Genomic DNA, 27947 nt, shown 5'->3' with positions numbered 1-27947 from the left:
TGGTCGCGACTATATCTTAATCATCGATTACTTTTCGAACTATCTTGAGATGCTGAAACTGCCAGACCTCATCTCATGGACCGTCATCAAAGCGTGTAAGGAGACATTCTCACGGCATGGCATCCCGAGCACCGTCATGAGCGACAATGGCCCGTGCTTCCACAGTCGAGAATGGTCCACGTTTGCCAAGAGCTACAATTTCAGGCTTGTCACCTCCAGTCCGCACTATCCGCAGTCCAATGGCAAAGTCGAAAAAGGGGTGCACATCATTAAGCAGCTCATCCGCAAGGCCTCGGACTCCACTTCCGACATACACCTTGCACTACTTGCGTACCGGGCGACTCCCTTATCCACTGGCATGTCGCCAGCTCAACTGCTGATGAACAGGGACCTGCGGACGACGCTTCCAGCCATACACCTGCCCAACCTTGATCATCTCCCGGTGCTGCAGAAGATGCAGCAGCTTCGTGACAGCCAGAAGCAGGGTTGTAGCGCATAAAGACTCCGTGAGACGAATAGAGTGAAGTCGATGAGGCTTTATTAAGCGTGTCTGTTCCCCCGCAGCTCGATAGTAGAATGGCCTGCGGGGGAGGACTCCGGCTTCTTATACTCCGCCTTCAGGGCGGAGCTAGAGGTCAACGGCCAACCAGGACCCGGGATCTGTCAGCCAATGACATTAGGGCTTCCAGTCCCACATGGCCCCTAATACATACTACCACATTCACCCCTTGTCAAAAATGAACCCGGCGGGGTGATGCTTCGTATGGTGGTAAGGGTTTACAGGGCTGGTCCTGGGAGGAAAAACATTCACATGGCAATACAGTATTGTACAATTTTGTCCTGTTTCAACTATTTACAGAAGGTATCGGGAGAAAAGCAAAATGTTCTTATGAAAAGTCCATATATTGATTTAGATCGACGCCACGTGTCGGTCGGGCGGTCTGGTCGTCCGTGTCGATCTCCTCGGCCCCGGTGGTGGTGGTGCTTGTACCGGTGTTGTCGTCTCCGGGAGCCTTACGGTTTCCGCTTGGGCTTTATTCTTGGTCGGGCCTGAGGGGAGGGGAACCAATCCTCCTGGGAAGGGGGCGGTCACGGGCTGCGGCGGTGGCAGGAAGGGGGTGGGTTGGGTGAATGGTGTCGGGGGATGTGTGTGTTGCCGGCGGGCGCCAGATCCCGCAGGGAGACCTTGTCCTGTCGGCCGTCGGGGTACTCCATGTAAGCGTACTGCGGGTTCGCGTGGAGGAGGTAAACCCTTTCGACCAACGGGTCCGCCTTATGTGCCCGCACATGCTTTCGGAGCAAGATGGGTCCTGGGGCCGCCAGCCAGGTCGTCAGCGACGTTCCAGAGGAGGACCTCCTAGGGAAGACAAGGAGACGCTCATGAGGCGTTTGATTAGTGCTCGTACATAATAGCGACCGGATGGAGTGGAGGGCGTCCGGGAGGACCTTCTGCCACCGTGAAACTGGGAGGTCCCTGGACCGTAGGGCCAGTAGGACGGTCTTCCAGACCGTGCCGTTCTCCCTCTCTACTTGCCCGTTTGGTTAAGGGTGGCCGCTAGAGCTACGTCTGAGGCGTCGCTCTCGACCTGGAAGGGGAGGGACTCGTCGATGGCGCGCATCATGGCCTTTGCGATATCCACTTTGATGCGGCTGAAGGCCTGGCATGCCTCTGTCGACAGAGGGAAGGTCGTGGTCTGTATTAGGGGGCGGGCCTTGTCTGCGTACTGGGGGACCCACTGGGCGTAGTATGAAAAAAAACCCAGGCAGCGTTTCAGGGCTTTGGAGCAGTGCGGGAGGGGAAATTCCATGAGGGCGCGCATACGTTCGGGGTCGGGGCCTATTATCCCATTGCGCACTACGTAGCCCAGAATGGCTAGCCGATTGGTGCTAAAAACGCACTTGTCCTCGTTGTACGTGAGGTTCAAGGCTTTGGCGGTCTGGAGGAATTTTTGGAGGTTGGCGTCGTGGTCCTGCTGGTCGTGGCCGCAGATGGTTACATTGTCGAGATACGGGAACGTGGCCCGCAACCCATTTTGATCAACCATTCGGTCCATCTCCCGTTGGAAGACCGAGACCCCGTTTGTGACGCCAAATGGGACCCTTAGGAAATGGTATAATCGCCCGTCTGCCTCGAAGGCTGTGTACTTGCGGTCACTTGGGCGGATGGGGAGCTGATGGTAGGCGGACTTGAGGTCCACGGTGGAGAAGACTTTATATTGGGCAATCCGATTGACCATGTCGGATGTGCGGGGGAGAGGGTACGCGTCTAGTTGTGTGTACCTGTTGATGGTCTGGCTATAGTCTATGACCATCCTTTGTTTCTCCCCTGTCTTCACTGCTACCACCTGCGCTCTCCAGGGACTATTGCTGGCCTGGATTATGCCTTCCTTTAGTAGCCGCTGGACTTCGGACCGAATGAAGGTCCGGTCCTGGGCGCTGTACCGTCTGCTCCTAGTGGCGACGGGTTTGCAATCCGTGGTGAGGTTCGCAAACAAGGACGGGGGTTGCACCTTGAGGGTTGCGAGGCCGCAGATAGTGAGTGGGGGTATTGGGCCGCCAAATTTGAATGTAAGGCTCTGTAGATTGCATTGGAAATCTAATCCCAGTAAGGTGGGGGCGCAGAGTTGGGGAAGGACGTTCAGTTTGTAGTTTTTGAACTCCCTCCCCTGCACCGTTAGGGTAACTATGCAGAATCCTTGGATCTGTGCGGAGTGGGATCCTGCAGCTAGGGAAATCTTTTGTGCGCTGGGATAGGTGGTCAAGGAACAGCCTCTTACCGTGTCGGGGTGGATAAAGCTCTCCGTGCTCCCGGAGTCGACTAGGCATGGTGTCTCGTGGCCGTTTATTAGCACCGTTGTCGTCGTCGTCTGGAGTGTCCGGGGCCGAGCTTGATTGAGCGTAATTGAAGCGAGACGTGGTTGTAGTAGCGGAGTGGGGTCCGTTGTTGCCGTCCAAGATGGCGTCGGGGATGAACAAAATGGCCGCCCCCATACATCGCACATGGCTGGGGGGTCACAAGATGGCGGCGGGGGTGGACAAAATGGGCGCCCACACGCGTCGTACAGGTTTGGCGTGGTCCAAGATGGCGGCGCCCTTCCTCCCCTCGTGGTGGCCGGGACCCAAAATGGCGTCGTCTGCAGGTCGCACATGGGGCGCTGGGGGGGTTGGGGAGCGTTAGGACCGCCTGGGGCTCTCTCATCTCCGGGGACAGCGGTGGTCGGGACCCAAGTTGGTAGCGCCGGCGGGTCAGACGTGGGGTGCGGGGGGGAGGTTAGGGGGGCGTTAGAGACACCCAGAACTCCCTCTTCTCCATGGGGAGTGGTGGTCGGGACCCAAAGTGGTAGCGCCGGCGGGTCATACATGGGCTGCGGGGGCGGGGGGGGTTGGGGAGCGTAAGCGGCGTGCAGGGCTCCCTGCTCTCCCGGGACCGCGGTGGTCGGGACCCAGAGCGGCTGCGCCTGCGGGTCGTACATGATGCGCTGGGGGGGTTGGGGAGCGTAAACGGCTTGCAGGGCTCCCTGTTCTCCCGGGACAGCGGCGACCTCGCGGGACCGGCATACAACCGCGAAATGGCCCTTTTTCCCGCAGCTCTTGCAGATCGCTGCGCGGGCCGGGCAGCGCTGTCGGGGGTGTTTCGCCTGGCCGCAGAAATAGCAGCGGGAGCCCCCGGTGCGACTTGGCGTTTGGACCGCGCAAGTCCGGGGGGGGTGGGTTTGTCGCGACGGGTACGTACGGAGCCCAATGGGCTGCCGCGCGGTCGGGGCCATAGGCGCGGGTATTACGCGCGGCCACGTCTAGGGAGGCTGCTAGGGCCCGGGCCTCTGAGAGTCCTAGCGACTCTCTTTCTAGAAGTCTTTGGCGGATTTGGGAGGAATTCATACCTGCCACAAAAGCATCGCGCATTAACATGTCCGTGTGTTCATTTGCGTTCACCGAAGGGCAGCTGCAGGCTCGTCCCAAAATCAGCAGCGCGGCGTAGAATTCGTCCATCGATTCTCCGGGACCTTGCCGTCTCGTCGCGAGCTGGTAGCGAGCGTAGATTTGGTTAACTGGGCGGACATAGAGACTTTTCAGTGCTGCGAACGCCGTCTGGAAATCCTCCGAGTCTTCGATGAGGGAGAAGACCTCCGTGCTTACCCTCGAGTGCAGGACCTGTAGTTTTTGGTCTTCTGTGACCCGGCCGGTGGCCGTTCTGAGGTAGGCCTCGAAACAAGTCTGCCAGTGCTTGAAGTCTGCTGCCGTGTTCACTGCGTGGGGGCTGATCCTCAGGCATTCCGGAATGATCCTGAGCTCCATAGTCCTTTTTAGGCACGCTTAATAAATTGTAGTGCACAAAGACTCCGTGAGACGAATAGAGTGAAGTCGATGAGGCTTTATTAAGCGTGTCTGTTCCCCCGCAGCTCGATAGTAGAATGGCCCGCGGGGGAGGATTCCAGCTTCTTATACTCCGCCTTCAGGGCGGAGCTAGAGGTCAACGGCCAACCAGGACCCGGGATCTGTCAGCCAATGACATTAGGGCTTCCAGTCCCACATGACCCCTAATACATACTACCACAAGGGTTATGACGCACATGCTACCGATCTGGAAGTGCTATCTCCGGCAGACACGGTCAGGATCAAGATACCGGATGGTGGGTGGTCTGCTCCGGCTGTCGTTGTTCGACAGGCCGCGCCCAGATCCTATGTCATACGTATGGCTGATGGCTCCATTGTGCAGAGGAATCGAAGGGCACTGTGAAAAGTTGCTTGCCCACAACCACTTTTCTCTCCATTTCCACATGTCGATTTGCCACCTCCAGACATCTCGAACCACGAGGCCACCAGTTGTGCCTCCCACTCGCCTGTCAAGACACCGTTCTCCCCTCCACCACCTCTCCGGCGGTCGACGAGGATCAGACACAAGCCTCAGAGAGCATTTGTTTTGTTTGTTCTGTTCTGTATTCCTCAGTCAGTCACATTAGACAGACACAATCACAAGCATATACATCCACAAAAAAAGGGGATATGTCACGATATGCAAATATGTAACCAATGAACACTCAGAATAGGACACAACCAATGGGCAGTCAGGACACTCAGCGGTGGCATCACCACAAGGGGACATGACATAAACACTATAAAAGGGAGGAGGCACTCACACCCTGCCTCTTTCCACAGACAGACAATTAGAGAGTTAGACAGGGTTGATCAGCAGCATCACATCCCAGTGCGTGGCTTAGAGCAAGCTGGTACAGTTCGACTGAGTTACTACAGTTAGATTAGCAGAGAGTTGAACTAATTTGAGAACTGTGTTAATAGTTCAATAAACACGTTGAACTCATGTCAGAGTCTGGAGCATCCTTTAGTTAAGACTGCATCAAGTAGCAGCCTGTGTTATCTGAAGCAGCATAACACAACAGTTTCGGTTTTGTTGCAGAAATGTAAGAAAATCCCTTGAGCTAATTGCATAGTATTTGGGTGGTTATCATTTCATTGTGCTGCTCTAGTGGTAAATCCCCAGATCTGTGACTCTCTGATTTCTCCAAAGTATTCTGGACTACTTGATCATTAGGTTTACACCCAGAAATTCCACTGACTAGTTCCAGAAACTACGGGCGGGATTCTCCATCCCGTCACACAGGGGCTGGATTGTCCGAATCTTGGGTTATGTCCCCACGTCGGCATGGGAATGGTAACGTTTTGCACCAGAAAAACTAGCGCAAAACAGCCACCAATTCCCCGTTTCGCTGAGGGCTAGCAGGACGGCAGTGTAGAGTATCCGGCTCTAGCTGTCGATACGCCCCAGAGAATTGGCGGGGTGTGGCCGCGCATGTGCACAGCAGCGTCCTTCATCGGCCACTCCATGCTACATGGCAGCGGCTGCTCGCGGGCCCAGCCCGCAAAATAGTCCCCACCATCGGCCGGCACGCGTGCCTGGGACTACCCCCCCCCCCACAGTGCCCCCGGCCCCAAATAATGTCCCCCCCCTACCCACGGTACGGCCCTGTCCGGACTGTGGCGGGACCATGACTGAATCCCCGACGGGTGAGACCACACGTGCCCCATGCAGTCGGGAACTCGGCCGGTCGGGGGCGGAGCATTAGGGGGTGGGCCTCAGCCAATGTGCTGAGGCTGTCGATACGTGGCACGGTGTACTCGCAGAGTACGCTGCTTTGGAGGAGGCGGAGTATCGCAAAAGCGGCACCGCCCCTTACTTCGTTGGAAACTTGGATTCTCCGGTCGATCGCCAAATGCGATTTTGACGTCGTCGACCGGAGAATCCAACCCCAGATTTCAGGTGAGGGGCACCCCCAGGATGCTCCATCTCGCCAGCCAGCCAATGGTGTTTCCCATTGTGGGCAGCCCCACACCTTCGGGACATACCTGGGCTGCCAACGCAACAGAGAATCCTGACAGCGGAGAATCCAGCCCTTTTTCTTTATGTTTAAAAAAACCCAGTACACACAGGAATGTGAATAGTCACAAGATAGTTTGTTCCCTTTCTCGATTGTATTGGATTGCATTAAGATTAACAGGAGATGGCATCAGCAGAAAAAAAAACTATTTTCAAGAAATTATCCACATGTAATTAAGTTTATAACTCGTTTCTGAGCAATAGAAATAAATTCCATCATGGCTGTATTAATTGTGAAGAGTGTTTATTAATGCAGGTGGTGAAAATATTATTGTTGTGTGATTCCAAGACCTGCACTTCTAGAGCAATGGACTAGCTCATGGCTGTATATTCATATTAGGCAAAAAAAATCAATAAGTCACCAGGTGGGAAGTAATGACCACTTTTTCCCTTTTGCGTCCCAACCTTTATGGTTTTTTTTGACAGATGTATTTTCTACAATCAACCCCAAGCAACTTGTTATCTATTTCACAAAGATACAGCCCGACTTCTAGATTCCCTCAATGGTACATTGTATTACTATATAGGGATACTTCTCTCTCAGCAAAGCACCAATAACAGCTTGGAGTGAGTCAATGCTGATAATTTATTTAGTAAACCTGAGAATTGATACAAACATCAATTGGGTTTAACATTCACAAAGTGTTCTGTTTAATAAGAACACGGGGAGTCCACAGCGAATAAAACTAAGAACAATGTTTTATTTGCAAACAACATATATACACATCCCGGTAGACCGCTGCCAGATACCTGCTTGGTCGGTGCCTTACTGACCGACCTTATATACACTGAGTAATTGAGATATCCCGCTTCTAGTGGGGAAGTTCATACTCCGCAAGGACCACTGGAAAGACAAACATTCGCAGCCCGTATGTCCTGTGCAGATATTACATTCTAGTCCCATCTTCCCTCAAGATGCTCCTACACTTTTATCTCAATTGCCTCACCCCCCCTCCCAATATGACCTTGACTCCCTCCTATTTCACATTTGCACGCTGTCCTGTGTCACATAATCCAAAAGTACATTGTTAATTTTCACCTGCATGCTGATAACATTGTGCTTTACCTCACCGCCATCTTTCTTGACTCCTGCACTGGCATTAAATTGTCAGACTGCATGGGGGTGGGGGGATGGATTTCCGCATTCCCGTGACCTGTTTGTCGGTGGTGGGAGGTGGCCTGCCGTTGGCCAGCAGTGGGATCTTCTGCTGCCGCCGCAGTCAATGGGATTTCCTCCTGAATGCACCCACTCCGCGTGGAAACCCCCAGCGGTAGTTCATCACTGGCGGGACAGGAGGATCCCGCTGGTGAGAACAGCCAGAAAATCTTCCCCCCCCCCTCCCCGCCCCCCCCCCCCCCCCCCCCTAGTATCTGACACGCAGTAGTGCATGAACATTAAATTTCCTCTAACCAATTATTAGAACTATGAAGTAATTGGTCGGGATTTTCAATGTCAATGGACAATGGACTTTTGGCTGGTCTGCTGCATCACCTGCAACAGGTTCCACCATGGGAGGGTGGAAAATCCTAACCAATGTCTTTGGTCACAGTTCCAAACTCAATTCCCCAGCAACCTACTCTATGACTTTCCCTGGCAAGTATCTGAGACTAAATCGGATTGTTTGCAACTTGCTGTCATATTTGTGCCCAAGATCAACTTCTTACAAGACATCCTCACCATTATTAAGGCCACCGTGACATTGCCCTAATTTTGTTCATCTCAGCTCACTTGCTCCTGTAATCCTTTCTTGCTTTTGGTACCTCTAGACTTGACTATGCCAATGCATTCCTGGTTAGTCTATCCCTTGAAAACTTGAGGCTATCCAAAATGCTGCTGCCTGTGCCTTAACTTGCCCTTAGCACTATTCACCTATTGCTCCTGTGCTCGCTGACAAACATTGACTCTGTTATGCATCACCTCAGTTTTAAATTTCTTATCTTTGTTTTCAAATCCCCCTGTGGCCTCAACCGCCACCATCCACGCCCTTCCCCCCCCTCTAAATTCTGTCACAGTAGCTTCAACAATCTTGAACTCTCTAAGATATCTGCACTCATCTAACCCTGGCCTTTATAAACTTGCTTGAGATGTGAGTTTTTCGGCAAGGCCAGCATTTGAAGCCTATCCTTAATTGCCCTTAAGAAGGTGGTGGTGAGTTTCCCCAATTGATCTTCAGCTGGCTAAGCCCTCAGCTTTGGAATTCCCCCCTTCAACCTCTCTAACGCTCTCCCTCGATTTCCTCCTTTGAGACACGCTTTAAAACCTACCTGTTCAGCTAAATCTTTGGGCATCTGCCCTAGTTTACCTTATGTTGATCAATGTCTCAGTTTGTTTAATGACACTCCTGCAAAACGCCTTGGGGTATTGTGTGTAAATATAAATTGTTGTTCTGAAGTGCACAGTATGTGATTGCGAATGACCCATTCAAATGTTCTTTCTTTCAGTTAAAAAGTTGATTGAACTGAAGTCCCGAGGGGTAAAGTTACTTCCCAGCAAAGACAACCAGAAACCCTCAGTTTGTAAGTTGTTCTGATCTCCGTTTTCCAGTTTGAACTTTGAGCTGAAAAATAATTTGAATCTTGTGGAGTTTTGTATTCCTCTCCCCAATCCTCTTTTGTGGGATTATTGTTTTCCATCCGATAAATGGACAGGATGACGTGCTGCCAATCTCTCTCCACTCATTGTGAGGAGTTACCTGGACTCTGCTTCCTTCCTTTGATGAGCTTGCCGAGACTAGAAGTTCATTGTGTTGATGTAAACAGCATCCAACCAATGAGCTGGACTGACAAAATGCACCATGCAGGCCAGATTGAGAATGTATCATGCAGTAGCTTAATAATATTGAGATTTAATTTAATTAAACTGAGAAACAGATAAGTAATTTTCTGAATCCTATTTACCTTCCTCCTTTCCTTCTTTCAATTAAACTTCGGAACAATCAGTAATTTGACGAATGGTCCAAAATGTGCAAATATATTCTTCATAAACATAACTAAGGTTATCAGTCCGTCAACAAAACAGGAAAAAAGTTCAGCTGAACCTTCAAACAATGGAGAGAAGCTGCAACCCTCAAGTTTTTTGAGGCTCAGCGTTTCCTCTAAGTCATATGATGCTCATTCACAAAAGTTTCATTGCAATTCATTGGCTATCCTGGATAGCGAAGTCTCAGGTTAAATATGGATGACGAAAGCCTGATTACCGAGTTCACCTGTCAATAAAAATCAGCAAATTCTTTCAACCACATCAGCCCAGCCAATTTTTTTGCTGAATGATTATGGGGCTTTCAGTTCAACGAGGAAGGGAACACCCTCGCTACCAGGAAATCCATTCCATATGGATGAAGAAGACGGTGCTGAGCTCAAGAAATAGGAGCAGGAGTAGATCATATTGCCCTTTGAGCCTGCTCTGCCATTCAATGGCTGATTTGGGCTTCAACTCCACTTCCCTGTCATTTCCCCATATCCCTGATTCACTGAGTCTCAATCCCATCCCAGTCTTAACTGTATTCAATGATAGAGCAATGATAGATACACAACCCTCTGGGGCAGAGACAACCAGAGATTCACAACCCTTTGAGTGAAGTAATTTCCCTTCACCTCAGTCCTCAATGATTGGCCCATTATGCTGAGACTTTGGCCCCGCATTTTCGATTCCCCAATCAGTGGAAACAATCAGGAGTCTCTGCTCTATCAAGCCCCTTCAGGATCATGTATGTTTCAATGAGATTGCCTCTGACACTGCTCAGCCTCTCATCATAGAACAACTCTCTTACCCCAGGGACTAATTTGATGAACCTTGGTTGTACCGCCACCAATGCAAGTAGATCTTTTTTAAAATGTGGAGACCAGAACTGCACGTGGTACTCTGGCTGTGGTCTCATCAAACACCTGTCATGAGATCCTGGGCTAGTGCTTGGTCAATTCCAGCCCCACTCCACCCGGAATCACAACACAAGTGAAATTAGATGTTATTTAAAAATACCTGAGGATCTTGGCTGAGCCCAGTAAACTACAGTCACCAGGTTTGTAAATTTAACCCAAATAACCTTTTATTATTTAACAGTAATATAATTAAATTGACAAAAATTGATCTGATGACCTAATACCCCTTACTCAACATACCCTTTCCCCCTTTCCCAATCACCCCATTCTATATAGACTTAGGATGGAGAGGAAAACTGCAGGGGATGGGCACAATGGAAATGTGGAGCTTGTTCAAGGATCAGCTACTGCGTGTCCTTGATAAGTATGCACCTGTCAGGCAGGGAGGAAGTGGTCGAGCAAGGGAACCGTGGTTTACTAAAGCAGTCAAAGCACTTGTCAAGAGGAAGAAGGAGGCTTATGTAAAGATGAGACATGAAGGTTGAGTTAGGGCGCTCGAGAGTTACAAGTTAGCTAGGAAGGACCTAAAGAGAGAGCTAAGAAGGGCTAGGAGGGCACATGAGAAGCCTTTGGCAGGTAGGATCAAGGATAACCCGAAAGCTTTCTATAGATATGTCAGGAATAAAAGAATGACTAGGGTAAGAGTAGGGCCAGTCAAGGACAGCAGTGGGAAGTTGTGCGTGGAGTCCGAGGAGATAGGAGAGGTACTAAATGAATATTTTTCGTCAGTATTCACACAGGAAAAAGACAATGTTGTTGAGGAGAATACTGAGATTCAGGCTACTAGACTAGAAGGGCTTGAGGTTCATAAGGAGGAGGTGTTAGCAATTCTGGAAAGTGTGAAAATAGATAAGTCCCCTGGGCCGGATGGGATTTATCCTAGGATTCTCTGGGAAGCTAGGGAGGAGATTGCTGAGCCTTTGGCTTTGGTCATTAAGTCATCTTTGTCTACAGGAATAGTGCCAGAAGACTGGACGATAGCAAATGTTGTCCCCTTGTTCAAGAAGGGGAGTAGAGACAACCCCGGTAACTATAGACCAGTGAGCCTTACTTCTGTTGTGGGCAAAATCTTGGAAACGTTTATAAGAGATAGGATGTATCATCATCTGGAAAGGAATAATTTGATTAGAGATAGTCAACACGGTTTTGCGAAGGGTAGGTCGTGCCTCACAAACCTTATTGAGTTCTTTGAGAAGGTGACCAAACAGGTGGATGAGGGTAAAGCAGTTGATGTGGTGTATATGGATTTCAGTAAAGCATTTGATAAGGTTCCCCACGGTAGGCTACTGCAGAAAATACAGAGGCATGGGATTCAGGGTGATTTAGCAGTTTGGATCAGAAATTGGCTAGCTGGAAGAAGACAAAGGGTGGTGGTTGCTGGGAAATGTTCAGACTGGAGTCCAGTTACTAGTGGTGTACCACAAGGATCTGTTTTGGGGCCACTGCTGTTTGTCATTTTTATAAATGACCTAGAGAATGGCGTAGAAGGATGGATGACTAAATTTGCAGATGACACTTCTGTCGGTGGAGTTGTGGGCAGTGCGGAAGGATGTTACAAGTTACAGAGGGACATAGATAAACTGCAGCGCTGGGCTGAGAGGTGGCAAATGGAGTTTAATGCAGAAAAGTGTGAGGTGATTCATTTTGGAAGGACTAACAGGAAGACAGAGTACTGGGCTAATGGTAAGATTCTTGGTAGTGTGGATGAGCAGAGAGATCTCGGTGTCCATGTACATAGATCCCTGAAAGTTGCCACCCAGGTTGAGAGGGTTGTTAAGAAGGCATACGGTGTGTTAGGTTTTATTGGTAGAGGGATTGAGTTTCGGAGCCATGACGTCATGTTGCAGCTGTACAAAACTCTGGTGCGACCGCATTTGGAGTATTGCGTGCAATTCTGGTCGCCGCATTATAGGAAGGATGTGGAAGCATTGGAAAGGGTGCAGAGGAGATTTACCAGAATGTTGCCTGGTATGGAGGGAAGATCTTATGAGGGAAGGCTGAGGGACTTGAGGCTGTTTTCGTTAGAGAGAAGAATGTTAAGAGGTGACTTAATTGAGGCATACAAGATGATGAGAGGATTAGATAGGGTGGACAGTGAGAGCCTTTTTCCTCGGATGGTGATGTCTAGCACGAGGGGACATAACGTTAAATTGAGGGGAGATAGGTATAGAACAGGGGCGTCATTCTCCGACCCCCCGCCGGGTCGGAGAATGGCCGTAGGCCGCCGTGAATCCCGCCCCCGCCCCCGCCGAAGTCTCCGGTACCAGAGATTGGGCAGGGGCGGGAATCGGGCCGCGCCGGTTGGCGGGACCCCCCGCTGGATTCCCCGGCCCGGATGGGCCGAAGTCCCGCCCAGAAATTGCCTGTCCCGCCGGCGTAAATCAAACCTGGTATTTACCGGCGGGACCAGGCGGCGTGGGCGGGCTCCGGGGTCCTGGGGGGGGGGCGCGGGGCGATCTGACCCCGGGGGGTGCCCCCACGGTGGCCTGGCCCGCGATCGGGGCACACCGATCCGCGGGCGGGCCTGTGCCGTGGGGGCACTCTTTCCCTTCCGCCTCCGCCACGGCCTCCACCATGGCGGAGGCGGAAGTGACTCTCCCCACTGCGCATGTGTGGGAAACTGACAGCGGCCGCTGACGCTCCCGCACATGCGCCGGGAAACTGTCAGCGGCCGCTGACGCTCCCGGCATGCGCCGCATTTCCGCGCCAGCTGGCGGGGCAACAAACGCCATTTCCGCCAGCTGGCGGGGCGGAAATCCCTCCGGCGTCGGCCTAGCCCCTCAATGTTGGGGCTAGGCCGCCAAAGATGCGGAGCATTCCGCACCTTTGGGCCGGCGCGATGCCCGTCTGATTGGCGCCGTGTTTGGCGCCAGTCGGCGGACATCGCGCCGTTGGGGGAGAATTTCGCCCCAGATGTCAGAGGTAGGTTCTTTACTCAGAGAGTAGTAAGGGCGTGGAATGCCCTGCCTGCAACAGTAGTGGACTCGCCAACACTAAGGGCATTCAAATGGTCATTGGATAGACATATGGACGATAAGGGAATCGTGTAGATGGGCTTTAGAGTGGTTTCACAGGTCGGCGCAACATCGAGGGCCGAAGGGCCTGTACTGCGCTGTAATGTTCTATGTTCTATATACACAAACATACAGACAGACACCATGGAGAGAAAGACTGGTGGAGAGGGAAGGAAAATGATAATAAAGTAAAAAGGATAAAAGATCTCCGATGCACTCTGATGGTTTCAGAAGTTTAAGCTTTCGCTTCATTGCTTCTTCCTTCTCAGCCTGAGAGGGTTTTCTCTGGTAAGGCTGTCAGTTTTTTTGTAGATTCAAGACCATTTCATAGAATCATCATAGAATTTACAGTGCAGAAGCAGGCCATTCGGCCCATCGAGTCTGCACCGGCCCTTGGAAAGAGCACCCCACTCAAGCACACACCTCCTCCACACCCCCCCACCCCCCACCCCCACCCCCTTAACCTAGTAACCTCAATTTTTGGACACTAAGGGCAATTTAGCATGGCCAATCCACCTAACCCGCACATCTTTGGACTGTGGGAGGAAACCGGAGCACCCGGTGGAAACCCACGCAGACACGGGGAGGACGTGAAGACTCCGAACAGACAGTGACCCAGTCGGGAATTGAAACTGGCACCCTGGAGCTGTGAAGCAACTGTGCTAACCACTATGCTACCGTGCTGCCCCCAATCTAGATTTCATCTAGATCATTAAAATATGCCAGGCACTCGCTGGTTTTAGAACAATAAAACAGTCCTCAACTTCAGCAGAGAGAGAAAACTCCTTCTACTGTCAGGGTCTCATCACTTCTGCCCAGTTCGCTCAGAAGGACGTAGCAGGAACCAATCACTGAGTGTTGTTAGCTAGAACACTTTCCATGGCCAACACACATGTTTCCAGCCAGCCAATCGAGCCAACTTCCTCCGAAGCTGGTTCTTAATCTTTCCTCGGCACCGATGAGTCTGAATTCTCCTCTTGAAAAAAGTAAATCCTGGAACACACTGTGCTGACCAGCAGACTGCCTCAGCATAAGTCCACCGCACTCCGATTATGAGTCCCCAGACCAAAATTAATCAAATTAAACAAAAGAAATGGGAACAAAGGGAAATCAAACGGAAGGACACTAACACTTCAGCAAGACTTCTTTACTCCTGTACTCCAAACCCCTTGCAATAAAGGCCAACATGTAATTTGCCTTCTTATTTGCTTGCAGCACTTGTACGTAGACATTTTGCATTCCTTTTACAAGCACACCCAAATCTGCTGAACAACAACGCCTACAAGTCTCTCACTTTTAAAAACATATTTTTTTGTATTATTTTGACCAAATTGAATAACTTTGAATAACTTTACACTTCCTGACATCATAATCCAGCTGCCACCTTATTACCTCCTCACTTAAACTATGCATTGGGGGAAGTCTCCAGGGCTACCAGCCCCAGCCGAGATTCACAAAAGCCTATTGAATTGGATGTGAGGACCAAATCAGAATTCTAGCCGGGTGTCATACGTACTGCGAGTCTCCCAGCTGCTCTGTCGGCCCCGATCAGGTTTTCGCCCAGAAGGGCCTGAAGTGGGGTAATGAGGGGGATTGGAAGTAGGTGATGCAGGGGGATTGCCTGGTGGGGCCCTTAAGGTGGGTGGGGGGACGGAATTTGGTGAGCCCTTAATGGGGTGTTGCTCATTTGGCGGGATGGCCTTGCCAAAGATTACCAGCAATTGAAATCCAATGGTATTATGATCACTAATTCTCAGTGGATCTTGTACAATGGCAATACGAATTAATTCTGCTTCATTACATAATACTAGATCAACGATAGCTTCATTCTTATTCATCCAAAATGTATTGGTCAAAAAATCTGTCACAAATACATTCCACAAACTCATACCTTAGACCACAGTTACCAATTTGATTGTCCCAGTCGATATGAAGGTTGAAGTCCCCCACAATTAATACATTGCCTTTGTTATAAGCTCTAATCATTTTTTGTTAATGCTCTCACCAACTTTGATCTTGTTACTTTGAACCTGGTGATCCGCTGTCCAATTATCATAGTTTGAAGTAATTTTCTGAATCTATACATTTCTGAATCTGATTATTTTGAATGCATAATTTGGTAAGATGATCGCTCAGTCACTTCCTTTAAAGTCTTAATTCCAGTTTTTCTTTATTATAATGAAGGCCTTTGAAGTTGGGAGTCAGCCTCTTGACGTTTCTCTGAATTGCATTCAGACTCTGAATGTCCTCCTTTGTCTTGCTGATTAGGGATGCAAAAATTTCATAGTGTCTCTGGCAAGGAAAGGCGGTATGATCCTGCTGGGGGTAGTCAGCGTACTCCAGATCGTAATCCACTTACACTTAGTAATTTTTTGCACATTGAGTGAGGTGTGTGGGACCGAAAGACGCTGCCAGATACAGCTCCTCTGAGATAGCCAATCTGCCAATTTTAAGACAGCCCTACAGAACTCCCCCCCCCCCCCCCCAAAAATGCCGGTAAAAACGCCCCCAATCACTGTTATCAGGCGCGGCCCTCCCCACAAGTAAGTGACACCCTGCTTTGGTGTTGTGGAATGTACCCTCCATTCAGAGCTCCCCCTTCAGGCCCCCTACTCAGGCCCCCCCTTAGGCCTCCCCTTTTAGGCCCTCCTACAGGCCCCCTACCTCAGGCCCCACCTCTTGGTAGTGCAAGGTTGGCACAACCAAGGTCCCAAGGGGCAGTGCTGGGGCACTTTCCAGCATTTTCCTGACCACCCAAGGTCTTCAATGGTCTCTGACCCCCTCAGCATTGTCGTTACGTCAGGTCTCCGTTTTTGGAGAATAGTAATGATTCCCTTTGGGTTCACTTTGCGCCGGTGAGGAGCTGGACAAATTTGGCTTGAAGCCGATTCTGCATATTTAAATTAGAATATTAATATGCCAATCCAGTTCACGCCCGACAAGACCATTAATCAGATTATGTCGCTGGCCAGGGGCGGGAATTTCAAAATGATTTCTCACCGGTGCAAATCGGGTTATGGCTCTCTTGTGAGAGTCTTGGGCCAAAAACGCAATTTGTGTCTGCACGAGCGGGGCTGGAGAATTGTCCCCAGAACTGGCTACACTTTGCAAGGTGTGATGTGACCTAAAGATCACACTGTATGAGCACAAGCTCTTATGATGTATGTCGTCCTTTATATTTAGGGATTTTGAAATAAAAACAGTGGTAATAAATTTGTACAGAAGATCTGTTGGGCCACAGTTTGAGTTGAGTGTGCAGATTTGGACATCTTTAAATTTAGCACCCATAAAATGGCACGCCGACCTTGGCGGAGTGGGATCTGTCATTGGGGTTTGGCCCCATCCCTCCCAAGGCCAGTGCAAAACCTGCCCCCCTCCAAAAATGTTTTAAAGTGCCATTGAATCCCACCTCTGCAGCTCTGCGACTCCTGTTTTCCCAGTGGTGGTGGCACTGAAAATGAAATCAAAAGTATCACAGCCTATATCTCTTTAAATTCTCTGTGTCCTCCAAATAGCTAAGCTTTCCAGCTCACTTTGTCTCATCAACAAATTTAGATACATTACTCTCTGTTTCTTCATCTAACTCATTAGAATCATAAAATCACAGAAGGAGGCCATTTGCCCTATCGAATTTGTTCCGATCCCTGAAAGAGCACCCTACCTCAGCCCACTCTCCCACCTCATCCCCGTAACCCCACCCAACCTTTGGACACTAAGTGGCAATTTAGCAAGGCCAATCCACCTAACCTGCACATCTTTGGATTGTGGGAGGAAACCGGAGCACCTGGAGGAAACCCGCGCAGACACGGAGAGAACGTATCACCCAAGGTCGGAATCGAACCCGGGTCCCTAGTGCTGTGAGGCAGCAGTGCTAACCACTGTGCCACCATGCTGCTCTATTAATATTAATATGGAGTGGAAATAGTTGAGTCCTCAGAATTGACCCTTGTGGTATTCAACTGTCACTAGCTACCAGCTTGAAAAGCCTAATTTACGCCCATTTTCTGCTACCCATCTGTTAACTAATCCTCTATCCATGTTAATATATCTCCCTAATTCCATGTGCACTTATTTTGCCTATTAACCTTTTATGCCACACCTTATCAAAAGTCTTTTGGAAATCGAGGCATACTATATCTACTAGTTCCCTTTATCTACCTTAATAGTTATATCCTCAAAAAATGTCAATAAAATTGTTAAACAGCATTTCCCTTGACTTGATCCAATCATATTATGCTTTTCTGAGTGCATTGTTATTGCGTTCTTAATAATAGGTTCCAGCATCTTCCCAATAACGGATATGAGACTAACATACCACTAATTCCCTGTTATCTCTCTCCCTCCTTTCTTGAAAGCAGAGTAACATTTGCCAACTTCCAATCTGATGGGGCCATGCCTAAATCCAATGGATTCTGGAAAATCACACCCAGCTCATCCACTATCTCTACAATTAGCTGCTTTTGAACTCTAGGGTGAAGGCTATCAGGCCCCAGGGATATTTTGCACTTGTAATCCCTTAAGTATCTCCAATACTTTGGCTCTGTTGATATTAATTTCCTCACTTATTTAGCCCCAGTTTACCATCTATTTCCAGAATGAAACTTGTGTCTTCTACTGTGAAGACAGACACAGAATATGTGTTCAATGTCCCTGACATTTCCTCATTTCCCATGATAATTTCTCCTGTCTCTGATTCTACTGGGCCAATATTAACTTTAGGGGCTATTCTGTTCCTTTCTTATAAACGCTTTGGCAGTCTGTTTTATATTGCTGGCTAATTTACCCTCATATTCAATTCTAAAGCATTTATGAGTCGCAGATCTTAGGCAGGTATTCCTTAATGAGCCGAGTTGGAGAACCCCATGTCAGGCCATCTGTTTATACTGAGAAAGTTACCAAATGCCTCATTCTGAATGGTGGCAATGGATGTGGCGCAGAACATTGCAGTGGTGGAAAGTTGAGGGCATGAGAGTGGTGAGAGCTAAAGGGTCTAACTATTTTTAATGTGACCGGGACAATGTCAAGGCTAGCCTTCGAACCAGTCCGCTCATGGCTATCCATGATTTGCTCCTGGCATCCGCGGGTTTGATTCTATCCTGCCATCCCCTCCACCGGAGCAAAGCCTGGATGTAACGGGGCCCTTTAAACTAAGGTGCATTTGCAGAGTTAGTAGATTTCCTGCCTTGAGCTAACTACCTCAATAGTGCAAATCTGACCCCAAATGCAATAATATTGCTAAATTACCTTTGAAGATTGGGAGAGCCCTCCTGACAAGTGGCCCCATCAGTTGAGTGGAAGCTCAACACTTCTCAGGAAACAAAATATAGTTATCTCTGTCACAGAAACAAAGAAAGCTGATAAAACTCAGCAGGTCTGGCAGCATCCGTAGGGAATGAAAACAGAGTTAACATTTCGAGTCTGCATGACCCTTCTTCATAAGACCATAAGACATAGGAGCAGTATTAGGCAATTCGGCCCATCGAGTCTGCTCCGCCATTCAATCATGGCTAATAATTTTCTTGTCCCCATTCTCCTGCCTTCTCCCCATAACCCCAATCCCCTCATTAATCAAGAACCTATCTATCTCTGTCTTAAATACAGTCAGTGATTTGTCCTCCACAGCCTTCTACGGAAAAGTGTTCCACTGATTCATGACCCTCTGGCTGAAGAAATTCCTCCTCATCTCTGTTTTAAAGGATCGTCCCTTTAGTCTGAGATTCTGTCCTCTGGTTCTAGTTTTTCCTACAAGTGGAAACATCCTCTCCACATCCACTCTATCCAGGTCACATAGTATCCTGTAAGTTTCAATAAGATCCCCCCTCATCCTTCTAAACTCCAATGAGTACAGACCCAGAGTCCTCAACTGTTCCTCATATGACAAGCTCTTCATTCCAGGGATCATTCTTGTGAACCTCCTCTGGACCCTTTCCAAGGCCAGCACATTGGATTGGATTGAATTTGTTTATTGTCACGTGTACCGAGGTACAGTGCAAAGTATTTTTCTGCGAGCAGCTCAACAGATCATTAAGTACATGAGAAGAAAAGGGAATAAAAGAAAATACATAGTAGGGCAACACAACATTTCCAATGTAACTACATTAGCACTGGCATCGGATGAAGCATACAGGGTGTAGTGTTAATGAAATCAGTCCATAAGAGGGTCATTTAGGAGTCTGGTGACAGTGGGGAAGAAGCTGTTTTTGAGTCTGTTCGTGCGTGTTCTCAGACTTCTGTATCTCCTGCTCAATGGAATAAGTTGGAAGAGTGAGTAAGCCGGGTGGGGGGGATCTTTGATTATACTGCCCGCTTTCCCAGGCAGCAGGAGGTGTAGATGGAGTCAATGGATGGGAGGCAGGTTCGTGTGATGGACTGGGCGGTGTTCACGACTCTCTGAAGTTTCTTGCGGTCCTGGGCCGAGCAGTTGCCATACCAGGCTGTGATGCAGCCTGATAGGATGCTTTCTATGGTGCATCTGTAAAAGTTGGTAAGAGTCAATGTGGACATGCCGAATTTCCTTAGTTTCCTGAGGAAGTATAGGTGCTGTTGTGCTTTCTTGGTGGTAGCGTCGACGTGGGTGGACCAGGACAGATTTTTGGAGATGTGCACCCCTAGGAATTTGAAACTGCGAACCATCTCCACCTCGGCCCCGTTGATGCTGACAGGGGTGTGTACAGTACTTTGCTTCCTGAAGTCAATTACCAGCTCTTTAGTTTTGCTGGCATTGAGGGAGAGATTGTTGTCGCTACACCACTCCACTAGGTTCTCTATCTCCCTCCTGTATTCGGACTCATCGTTATTCGAGATCCAGCCCACTATGGTCGTATCATAGAACATAGAACATAGAACGATACAGCGCAGTACAGGCCCTTCGGCCCACGATGTTGCACCGACATGGGAAGTCAAAAAACAAAAGCCATCTAACCTACACTATGCCATTATCATCCATATGTTTATCCAATAAACTTTTAAATGCCCTCAATGTTGGCGAGTTCACTACTATTGCAGGTAGGGCATTCCACGGCCTCACCACTCTTTGCGTAAAGAACATACCTCTGACCTCTGTCCTATATCTATTACCCCTCAGTTTAAGGCTATGTCCCCTCATGCTAGCCATTTCCATCCGTGGGAGAAGGCTCTCACTGTGCACCCTATCTAACCCTCTGATCATTTTGTATGCCTCTATTAAGTCTCCTCTTAACCTTCTTCTCTCTAACGAAAACAACCTCAAGTCCATCAGCCTTTCCTCATAAGATTTTCCCTCCATACCAGGCAACATCCTGGTAAATCTCCTCTGCACCCGTTCCAAAGCTTCCACGTCCTTCCTATAATGAGGTGACCAGAACTGTACGCAATACTCCAAATGCGGCCGTACCAGAGTTTTGTACAGCTGCAACATGACCTCATGACTCCGGAACTCAATCCCTCTACCAATAAAGGCCAACACACCATAGGCCTTCACAACCCTATCAACCTGGGTGGCAACTTTCAGGGATCTATGTACATGGACACCGAGATCCCTCTGCTCATCCACACTTCCAAGAATTTTACCATGAGCCAAATATTCCGCATTCCTGTTATTCCTTCAGCAAATCGTCAGCAAACTTGTAGATGAGTTGGAACCAAGTTTTGCCACGCAGTTGTGTGTGTACAGGGAGTAGAGTAGGAGGCTAAGTACGCAGCCTTGCGGGGCGCTGGTGTTGAGGACTATTGTGGAGGAGGTGTTGTTGTTCATTCTTACTGCTTGTGGTCTGTTGGTCAGAAAATCGAGGATCCAGTTGCAGAGTGGGGAGCCAAGTCCTAGGTTTTGGAGCTTTGATATGAGCTTGGCTGGGATTATGGTGTTGAAGGCAGAGCTGTAGTCAATAAATAGGAGTCTAATGTAGGAGTCCTTGTTTTCGAGATGCTTTAGGGATGAGTGAAGGGCCAGGGAAATGGTGTCTGATGTGGACCGGTTGCAGCGGTATGCGAATTGCAGTGGATCAAGGCGTTCTGGGAGTATGGAGGTGATGCGCTTCATGATCAACCTCTCGAAGCACTTCATTACGACTGAAGTCAGGGCCACTGGTCAGTAGTCATTGAGGCATGTTGCCTGGTTCTTCTTTGGTACCGGTATGATGGTGGTCTTCTTGAAGCAGGTAGAGACCTCGGAGTGGAGTAGGGACAGGTTAAAGATGTCCGTGAATACCTCTGCCAGCTGGTCCGCGCAGGCTCTGAGTGCATGACCAGGGATCCTGTCTGGGCCCGTCGCCTTCCGAGGGTTCACTTTCAGGAAGGCCAACCTGACTTCGGAAGCTGTGATGGTGGGTATGGGTGAATTATGGGCTGCTGGGGCACTCGCCAGCGGATTGTTGGTTACCTGCTCGAACCGAGCATAGAATGCATTGAGTTCATCGGGGAGGGGTGCGCTGCTGCCAGAGATACTCTTCGGCTTCGCTTTGTAGCCCGTTATGTTGTTTAGTCCTTGCCACAACCGCCGAGAGTCTGTCTGTGACTCTAGCTTGGTTTGATATTCTCTCTTGGCATTCCGGATGGCTTTTCGGAGGTCGTACCTGGATTTCTTGTATAGGTCAGGGCCGTCTGCCTTGAACGCCTCAGATCTGTCCTTCAGTAAGGAGTCAATCTCGCGATTGAGCCATGGTTTCCGGTTGGGGAACGCAGTCGTCCACACATTTGCTGATGAAGTCCGCATCCATCCTTAGATACGGGGCCCAAAACTGCTCACAATACTCCAAATGTTGTCTGACCAGAGCCTTATATAGCCTCAGAAGTACATCACTGGTCTTGTATTCTAGCCCTCGCGGCATGAATGCTAACATTGCATTGCCTTCCGAACTGCCGACTGAACCTGCACGTTAACCTTAAGAGAATCATGAACAAGGACTCCCAAGTCCCTTTGTGCTTCTGATTTCCTAAGCATCTTCCCATTTAGAAAATAGTCTATGCTTCCATTTCTCCTTCCAAAGTGCATAACCTCACACTTTTCGACATTGTATTCCATCTGCCACTTCTTTGCCCACTCTCCTAGCCTGTCCAAGTCCTTCTGCAGCCCGCCTGCTTCCTCAATACTACCTGCCCCTCTGCAGATCTTTGTATCATCTGCAAACTTAGCAACAGTGCCTTCAGTTCCTTCCTCCACATCATTAATATATATTGTGAAACGTTGTGGTCCCAGCACCCACCCCTGAGGTACACCACTAGTCACCGGCTGCCATCCTGATAAAGACCCCTTTATCCCCACTCTCTGCCTTCTGCCAGTCAGTCAATCCTCTATCCATGCCAGGATCTTACCATTAACACCATGGGCTCTTAACTTATTTAACAGTCTCCTATGCAGCACCTTGTCAAAGGCCTTCTGGAAATCCAAATGAATCACGTCCACTGGTTCTCCTTTGTCTGACTTCCTTATTACTTCCTCAAAGAACTCTAACAGATTTGTCAGATATGACCTCTCCGTGACGAGCCGTGCTGACTCAGTCCTATTTTATCATGCACTTCCAAGTACTCCGCGATCTCATCTTTAATAATGGAATGTAAAATCTTACCAAAGACCAAAGTCAGGCTAACCGGCCTATAATTTCCTGTCTTCTGTCTCCCTCTCTTCTTAAACAGTGGTGTTACATTAGCCACTTTCTCGTCCTCTGGGACCCTTCCTGTCTCCAGTGATTCTTGAAAGATCATCACCAATGCCCCCACAATCTCCTGAGCTATCTATTTTAGTACCCTGGGGTGTAGTCCATCCGTTCCAGGTGATTTATCCACCTTCAGACCTTTCAGTTTCCCCAGAACCTTCTCCTTAGTAATGATCACTGCACTCACCTCTGCTCCCCGATTCTCCTGGAGCTCTGGCATCCCACTGGTGTCTTCCACCGTGAAGACTGATGCAAAGTAACTATTCAGTTCGTCTGCCATTTCTTTGTTTCCTATTATTACTTTTCCAGCCACATTTTCCAGTGCGCCAATGTCTATTTTTGCCTCTCTCTTACCTTTTATATATTGAAAAAAACTCTTCCTATCTTCCTTCATATTACTAGCTAGCTTGCACTCATACTTCATCTTCTCTCCCCTTATTGCTTTTTTAGTTGTCCTCTGCTCGCTTTTAAAGGTTTTCCAATCCTCTGGCTTCCCATTAATCCTTTCCACTTTGTATGCTTTTTCTTTAGCATTTATGCTGTCCTTGATTTCCCTTGTCAGCCATGGATGCCTTGTCCTCCCCTTAGCATATTTCCTCCTCCTTGGGATGAATTTCTGTTGTGCCTCCCGAATAACCCCCCAAAACTCCTGCCATTGCTGTTTCACTGTCTTCCCTGCTCGTCTCCTTTTCCAATCAACTCTCACCAGCTCTTCCCTCATGTCTTTGTAGTTACCCTGATTTAATTGTCATACCGTTACATCTGAATGCAACTTCTCCTTCTCAAACTGCAGGGTAAATTCTATCATATTGTGGTCACTGCTCTCGAAGGGTTCGTTCACCTTAAGTTCCCTGATTAAGTTTGCCTCATTACACATCACCAAATCCAGAATTGTATGTTCCCTAGTAGGCTCTGCCACAAGATGCTCAAAAAAAAAGAGCTAAAGGGAGGGACATGTATGATATTCTACATATAAGAGAGAGTGGAACAATGATTTGTAGGAGCAGGGAGAGACTGCAACAAAAATAGGGCAAGACTGAAGAACAAATGACAGATCGCCCTGTAAAGGTGGGGGAGAGAGGGTTTTTGCTGTCGAACAAAAAAATTTTGGGATATTAAAAAAAAGGTTAAGATATAGGAGAAGGGTCACAGTCAAAAGTTGTTGAACTGAATGTTGAATCCTGACTTCTGTAACATACCTAATTGGCAGGTGAGGTGCTGCTCCTCCATTTTGCATTGGGTTTCGCTGGAGAATTGCAGCAGGCCTAGGATGCACAGTGGGCATGAGAGCAAGATGATAAACTAAAGTAGCAAGCAAGCAGGAAGGTTGGGGGTCATGCTCGCGGGCTGAATGAAGGTGTTCTGCAAAATCGCCACCAAATCTGTTGTTAGTGTCCCTGATACAGATGTTTCCAAAACTGCTCAGTCCAGCTTCCTCTGTTTTTGTTTCAGGTTCCAGCATCCGCAGTATTTTGCAGGAACACTTATCTCTGTACTGCTATTGCAACCCCAATTTCCCAAGATTGCAATCTAATTTTTTGGTTCTAATCCCAACATTTGCTGAAATGTGAACAGAAAATATTAATTATTTTTCAATGCTCAATTTCTGCTGCTTTTTGTTTGCAGATTGTGCCCAATTATTCTCCAACAAATTAACACACTTCATGTGTTAATGTGCTAAAATTGAGCCACACAAATCATAATGATTCACTGATAATGTTAATCTTTGTCCACTATTAACATGCATGAACTTGAGCTACATGTGAATTTTGAATCAATGTATGTGAAAACTCATTTTTATACCCTTCACTATTTATCCACCTACAAGTCAACGCTTGTTTCTGTGTTATGTCAGGCTCCAGTGAAGTATGTCAGCAGCAGTTATGCTGATGTGCTGCAAAGGTGTCATTTGAATTTGGTCTTTCTTTATGTTTGCAGTGGAGGGCAGGGGCGGTCGCAGGGGGTTTATGATTTTTGTATTCCTATTTTTCCCTTTTCAGTCAAAATTGGTTTACTCATTGTTGTTATGACCCTCTGGGTTAGTGCATGGTCAATTCCAGCCCCACTTAACCCGGAGTTGCAACACAATTGAAATAACAACTAATTCTTAGAAAAACATCCAAAGTCTTTGGCCCTTGGCTGCCCAATAACCACAATCACCAGGTTTGTAAATTTAAACACAATTAATCTTTATTAATAACAATAACTACAATGACATTTGCAGAAAATACAACTGGTTAACTGTTACCTAATTCTTAACCCCCCCTCTTTAATTCGCCCCCCCCCCACCCCCCGATCCTCTAAACACACACACAAGACGACAAAAAAATGGAGGGGTGTCAAAAAGTGCTGAATGTAAAAGGATAAGAGTCTTTATTTCAGATGGCTGTCTCCGAGCACACCTTCCTTCAGCCTAGTCTTTCAGTTTGAGGTTTCTGCTTACAGCCTGTCATGGTTTTCACTGTAGTTTATCCAGGATCTTTGCCTTCATTGGCCGGGGCATTGAGTATAAGAATTGGCAAGTCATGTTGCAGCTGTATAGAACCTTAGTTAGGCCACACTTGGAGTATAGTGTTCAATTCTGGTCACCACACTACCAGAAGGATGTGGAGGCTTTAGAGAGGGTGCAGAAGAGAGTTACCAGAATGTTGCCTGGTATGGAGGGCATTAGCTATGAGGAGCGGTTGAATAAACTCGGTTTGTTCTCACTGGAACGAAGGAGGTTGAGGGGCGACCTGATAGAGGTATACAAAATTATGAGGGGCATAGACAGAGTGGATAGTCAGAGGCTTTTCCCCAGGGTAGAGGGGTCAATTACTAGGGGGCATAGGTTTAAGGTGAGAGGGGCAAGGTTTAGAGTAGATGTACGAGGCAAGTTTTTTACGCAGAGGGTAGTGGGTGCCTGGAACTCGCTACCGGAGGAGGTGGTGGAAGCAGGGACGATAGTGACATTTAAGGGGCATCTTGACAAATACATGAATAGGATGGGAATAGAAGGATACGGACCCAGGAAGTGTAGAAGATTGTAGTTTAGTCGGGCAGCATGGTCGGCACGGGCTTCGAGGGCCGAAGGGCCTGTTCCTGTGCTGTACATTTCTTTGTTCTTGTTGTTGATCTCTGTAGGTTCAGAAATCCAACAGCTATGCAGCTTTTCTGGAAAAATGAGAGATAGAGAGAGACTCATAACTTCTTTGGTGAGCGTCCAGGACCAGACTGTCCTTTTATTGGTTCTCTAAAAACCATCATACTTGGGTAGGACCCAATCACGGCCTATTGCTGGGCAGAACATGGTCTTTTGACCAATTCATTGGCCACCAGCCAACCAATCGAACCAAATCTGTCCAACCTCTCGGGTGCCAAAATGTCTGAGTTCTGCTGTTCAAAAGCTTGCACAGTCTAATTTAGTAACTTTTGAGTTCCTCACTTCTTCTGCTCGACTTAAAGTTCATTAAACATTCATGGATCAAAACTGAGAACAGCAAAATAAAAGAAATGGAAAATAAGGGAATCAACAGGAAAGGCCCTGACATATTCAAGCCAATGGGATTTTTATTTTCTTCTCAGGTTTGCAATGCTGCCAATACTGTGCTGAAGTTGTGTTAGCATTGTCTAAACATTTCATGACTAAACCTATTCTCTGGAATCTTCACTTTGACATTGCAATTGTTGACAATGAATGCCGGGAACCAACATTTTGCAGGATGGAGCTATGGTTTTCATTTAATTTTTAAAAGCTTATAACATTGTTCTTTGTGTCTTACCACTGATTGCCTTGATAATTTTTCTAAAGCTTCAATTTCACACCTGAATATGTAGACGTGACAGAGCAGCATCACTCACTGTACGGGGAAGTTGGTTGGACAAACTCAAGTTCTACGACTACCCCATTCTATAATCTTGCAAAATGTTGGCTTCCAGCAAAAATTGAACCCCACAGAAGGTCTGTCTTTGTCTGTTATTTTAGTTAAATGTCAATACATTTCAGGCGATGCACCGTTAATGACACCACTGTTATTACAGTGTGAATACCGCTGTGTGTATTTCCAGACAACTTTACCAGACAACAATGTGGTTTTAAAAATTAGTATAGTTGTATTCTGATGTATATTTGTACATCCTGTGCAATGCACAAATTTTGACAAACGCATAATAACTATGATAACAACCAATTCTGTAAATGAAGGGGCTGATAAAACTGACTGGTGAAGTTAGTTATTACAGTGTTCACTCTTTAGTTTCATTTAATTATTGTTTTATTTTAATAAGTAAAAATACCTTTATTATCAGTCATATAATTCATATATAGCTTAGAATATCAAAAATTGCTGGAAAGACAAAGTAGGTCGAGCAGCATCTGAACAGAACAGAGAGAGAGGTTTTTTTGTTGTTGTCCAGGGCCTTTTGCAGACTGGCATTGCTAGTATTTTGCTTTTTGCATTTCCGGCTTCCACAATTCCATGATAGCAATGCAGTTGCCAAAATCTAGCGATTTAACTTTCTTTGGCGTTGCAATATATTGTGTGTCTTCGATTTAATTGTACTATATTTTTAGCCTTGCTGTCAGCTGTTCTACTTCACATGGATTAATGATGCTGTCAAAATTGTGCACAATTGAATATTACACTACCATGTAAAATTAAATAACCTTGAATCAATAACATAACCAACAAGTCTGAGTGCAATTTTTTTTAAAACTGTCTGATGTTGCAAGGTCAAACTTAACATGGAAATTTTGCTTAATAAATTGAATAAATATACATATTCCCGCATCGCAGAGATTTATGCAGTGTGAGAATAATATATTCTAAACAAAAGAATGAAGAAATAATTTTTTTTAATGCATATTGGTTAAATAACAAATGAACCATTATTTAATTTTCCAGTAAGAGTTGGTGTTCCAAGTTATTTTATTTTGGGCAGCGTGGTAGCACAGTGGCTAGCACCATAGCTTCACAGCGCCAGGGTCCCAGGTTCGATTCCCCGCTGGGTCACTGTCTGTGCGGTGTCTGCACGTTCTCCCCGTGTCTGCGT

At 47.7% G+C, this 27947-nt stretch overlaps 1 protein-coding gene across 1 annotated transcript in view; it reads left to right on the top strand.

Moving 5' to 3' along the window:
- csmd2 (CUB and Sushi multiple domains 2) overlaps positions 1 to 27947 on the top strand; it is a 995459-nt gene that overhangs the window by 92472 nt on the left and 875040 nt on the right. Inside the window, exon 3 of the mRNA XM_072502405.1 lies at positions 8837 to 8911. Coding sequence (XP_072358506.1) covers positions 8837 to 8911 — 75 coding nt within the window. The remainder of the gene's footprint in view (positions 1 to 8836; positions 8912 to 27947) is intronic.

Source organism: Scyliorhinus torazame, chromosome 1, assembly GCF_047496885.1.
Source record: "Scyliorhinus torazame isolate Kashiwa2021f chromosome 1, sScyTor2.1, whole genome shotgun sequence".
Lineage (NCBI taxonomy): Eukaryota > Metazoa > Chordata > Chondrichthyes > Carcharhiniformes > Scyliorhinidae > Scyliorhinus > Scyliorhinus torazame.
This window is presented reverse-complemented; position numbering and strand designations above follow the sequence as displayed.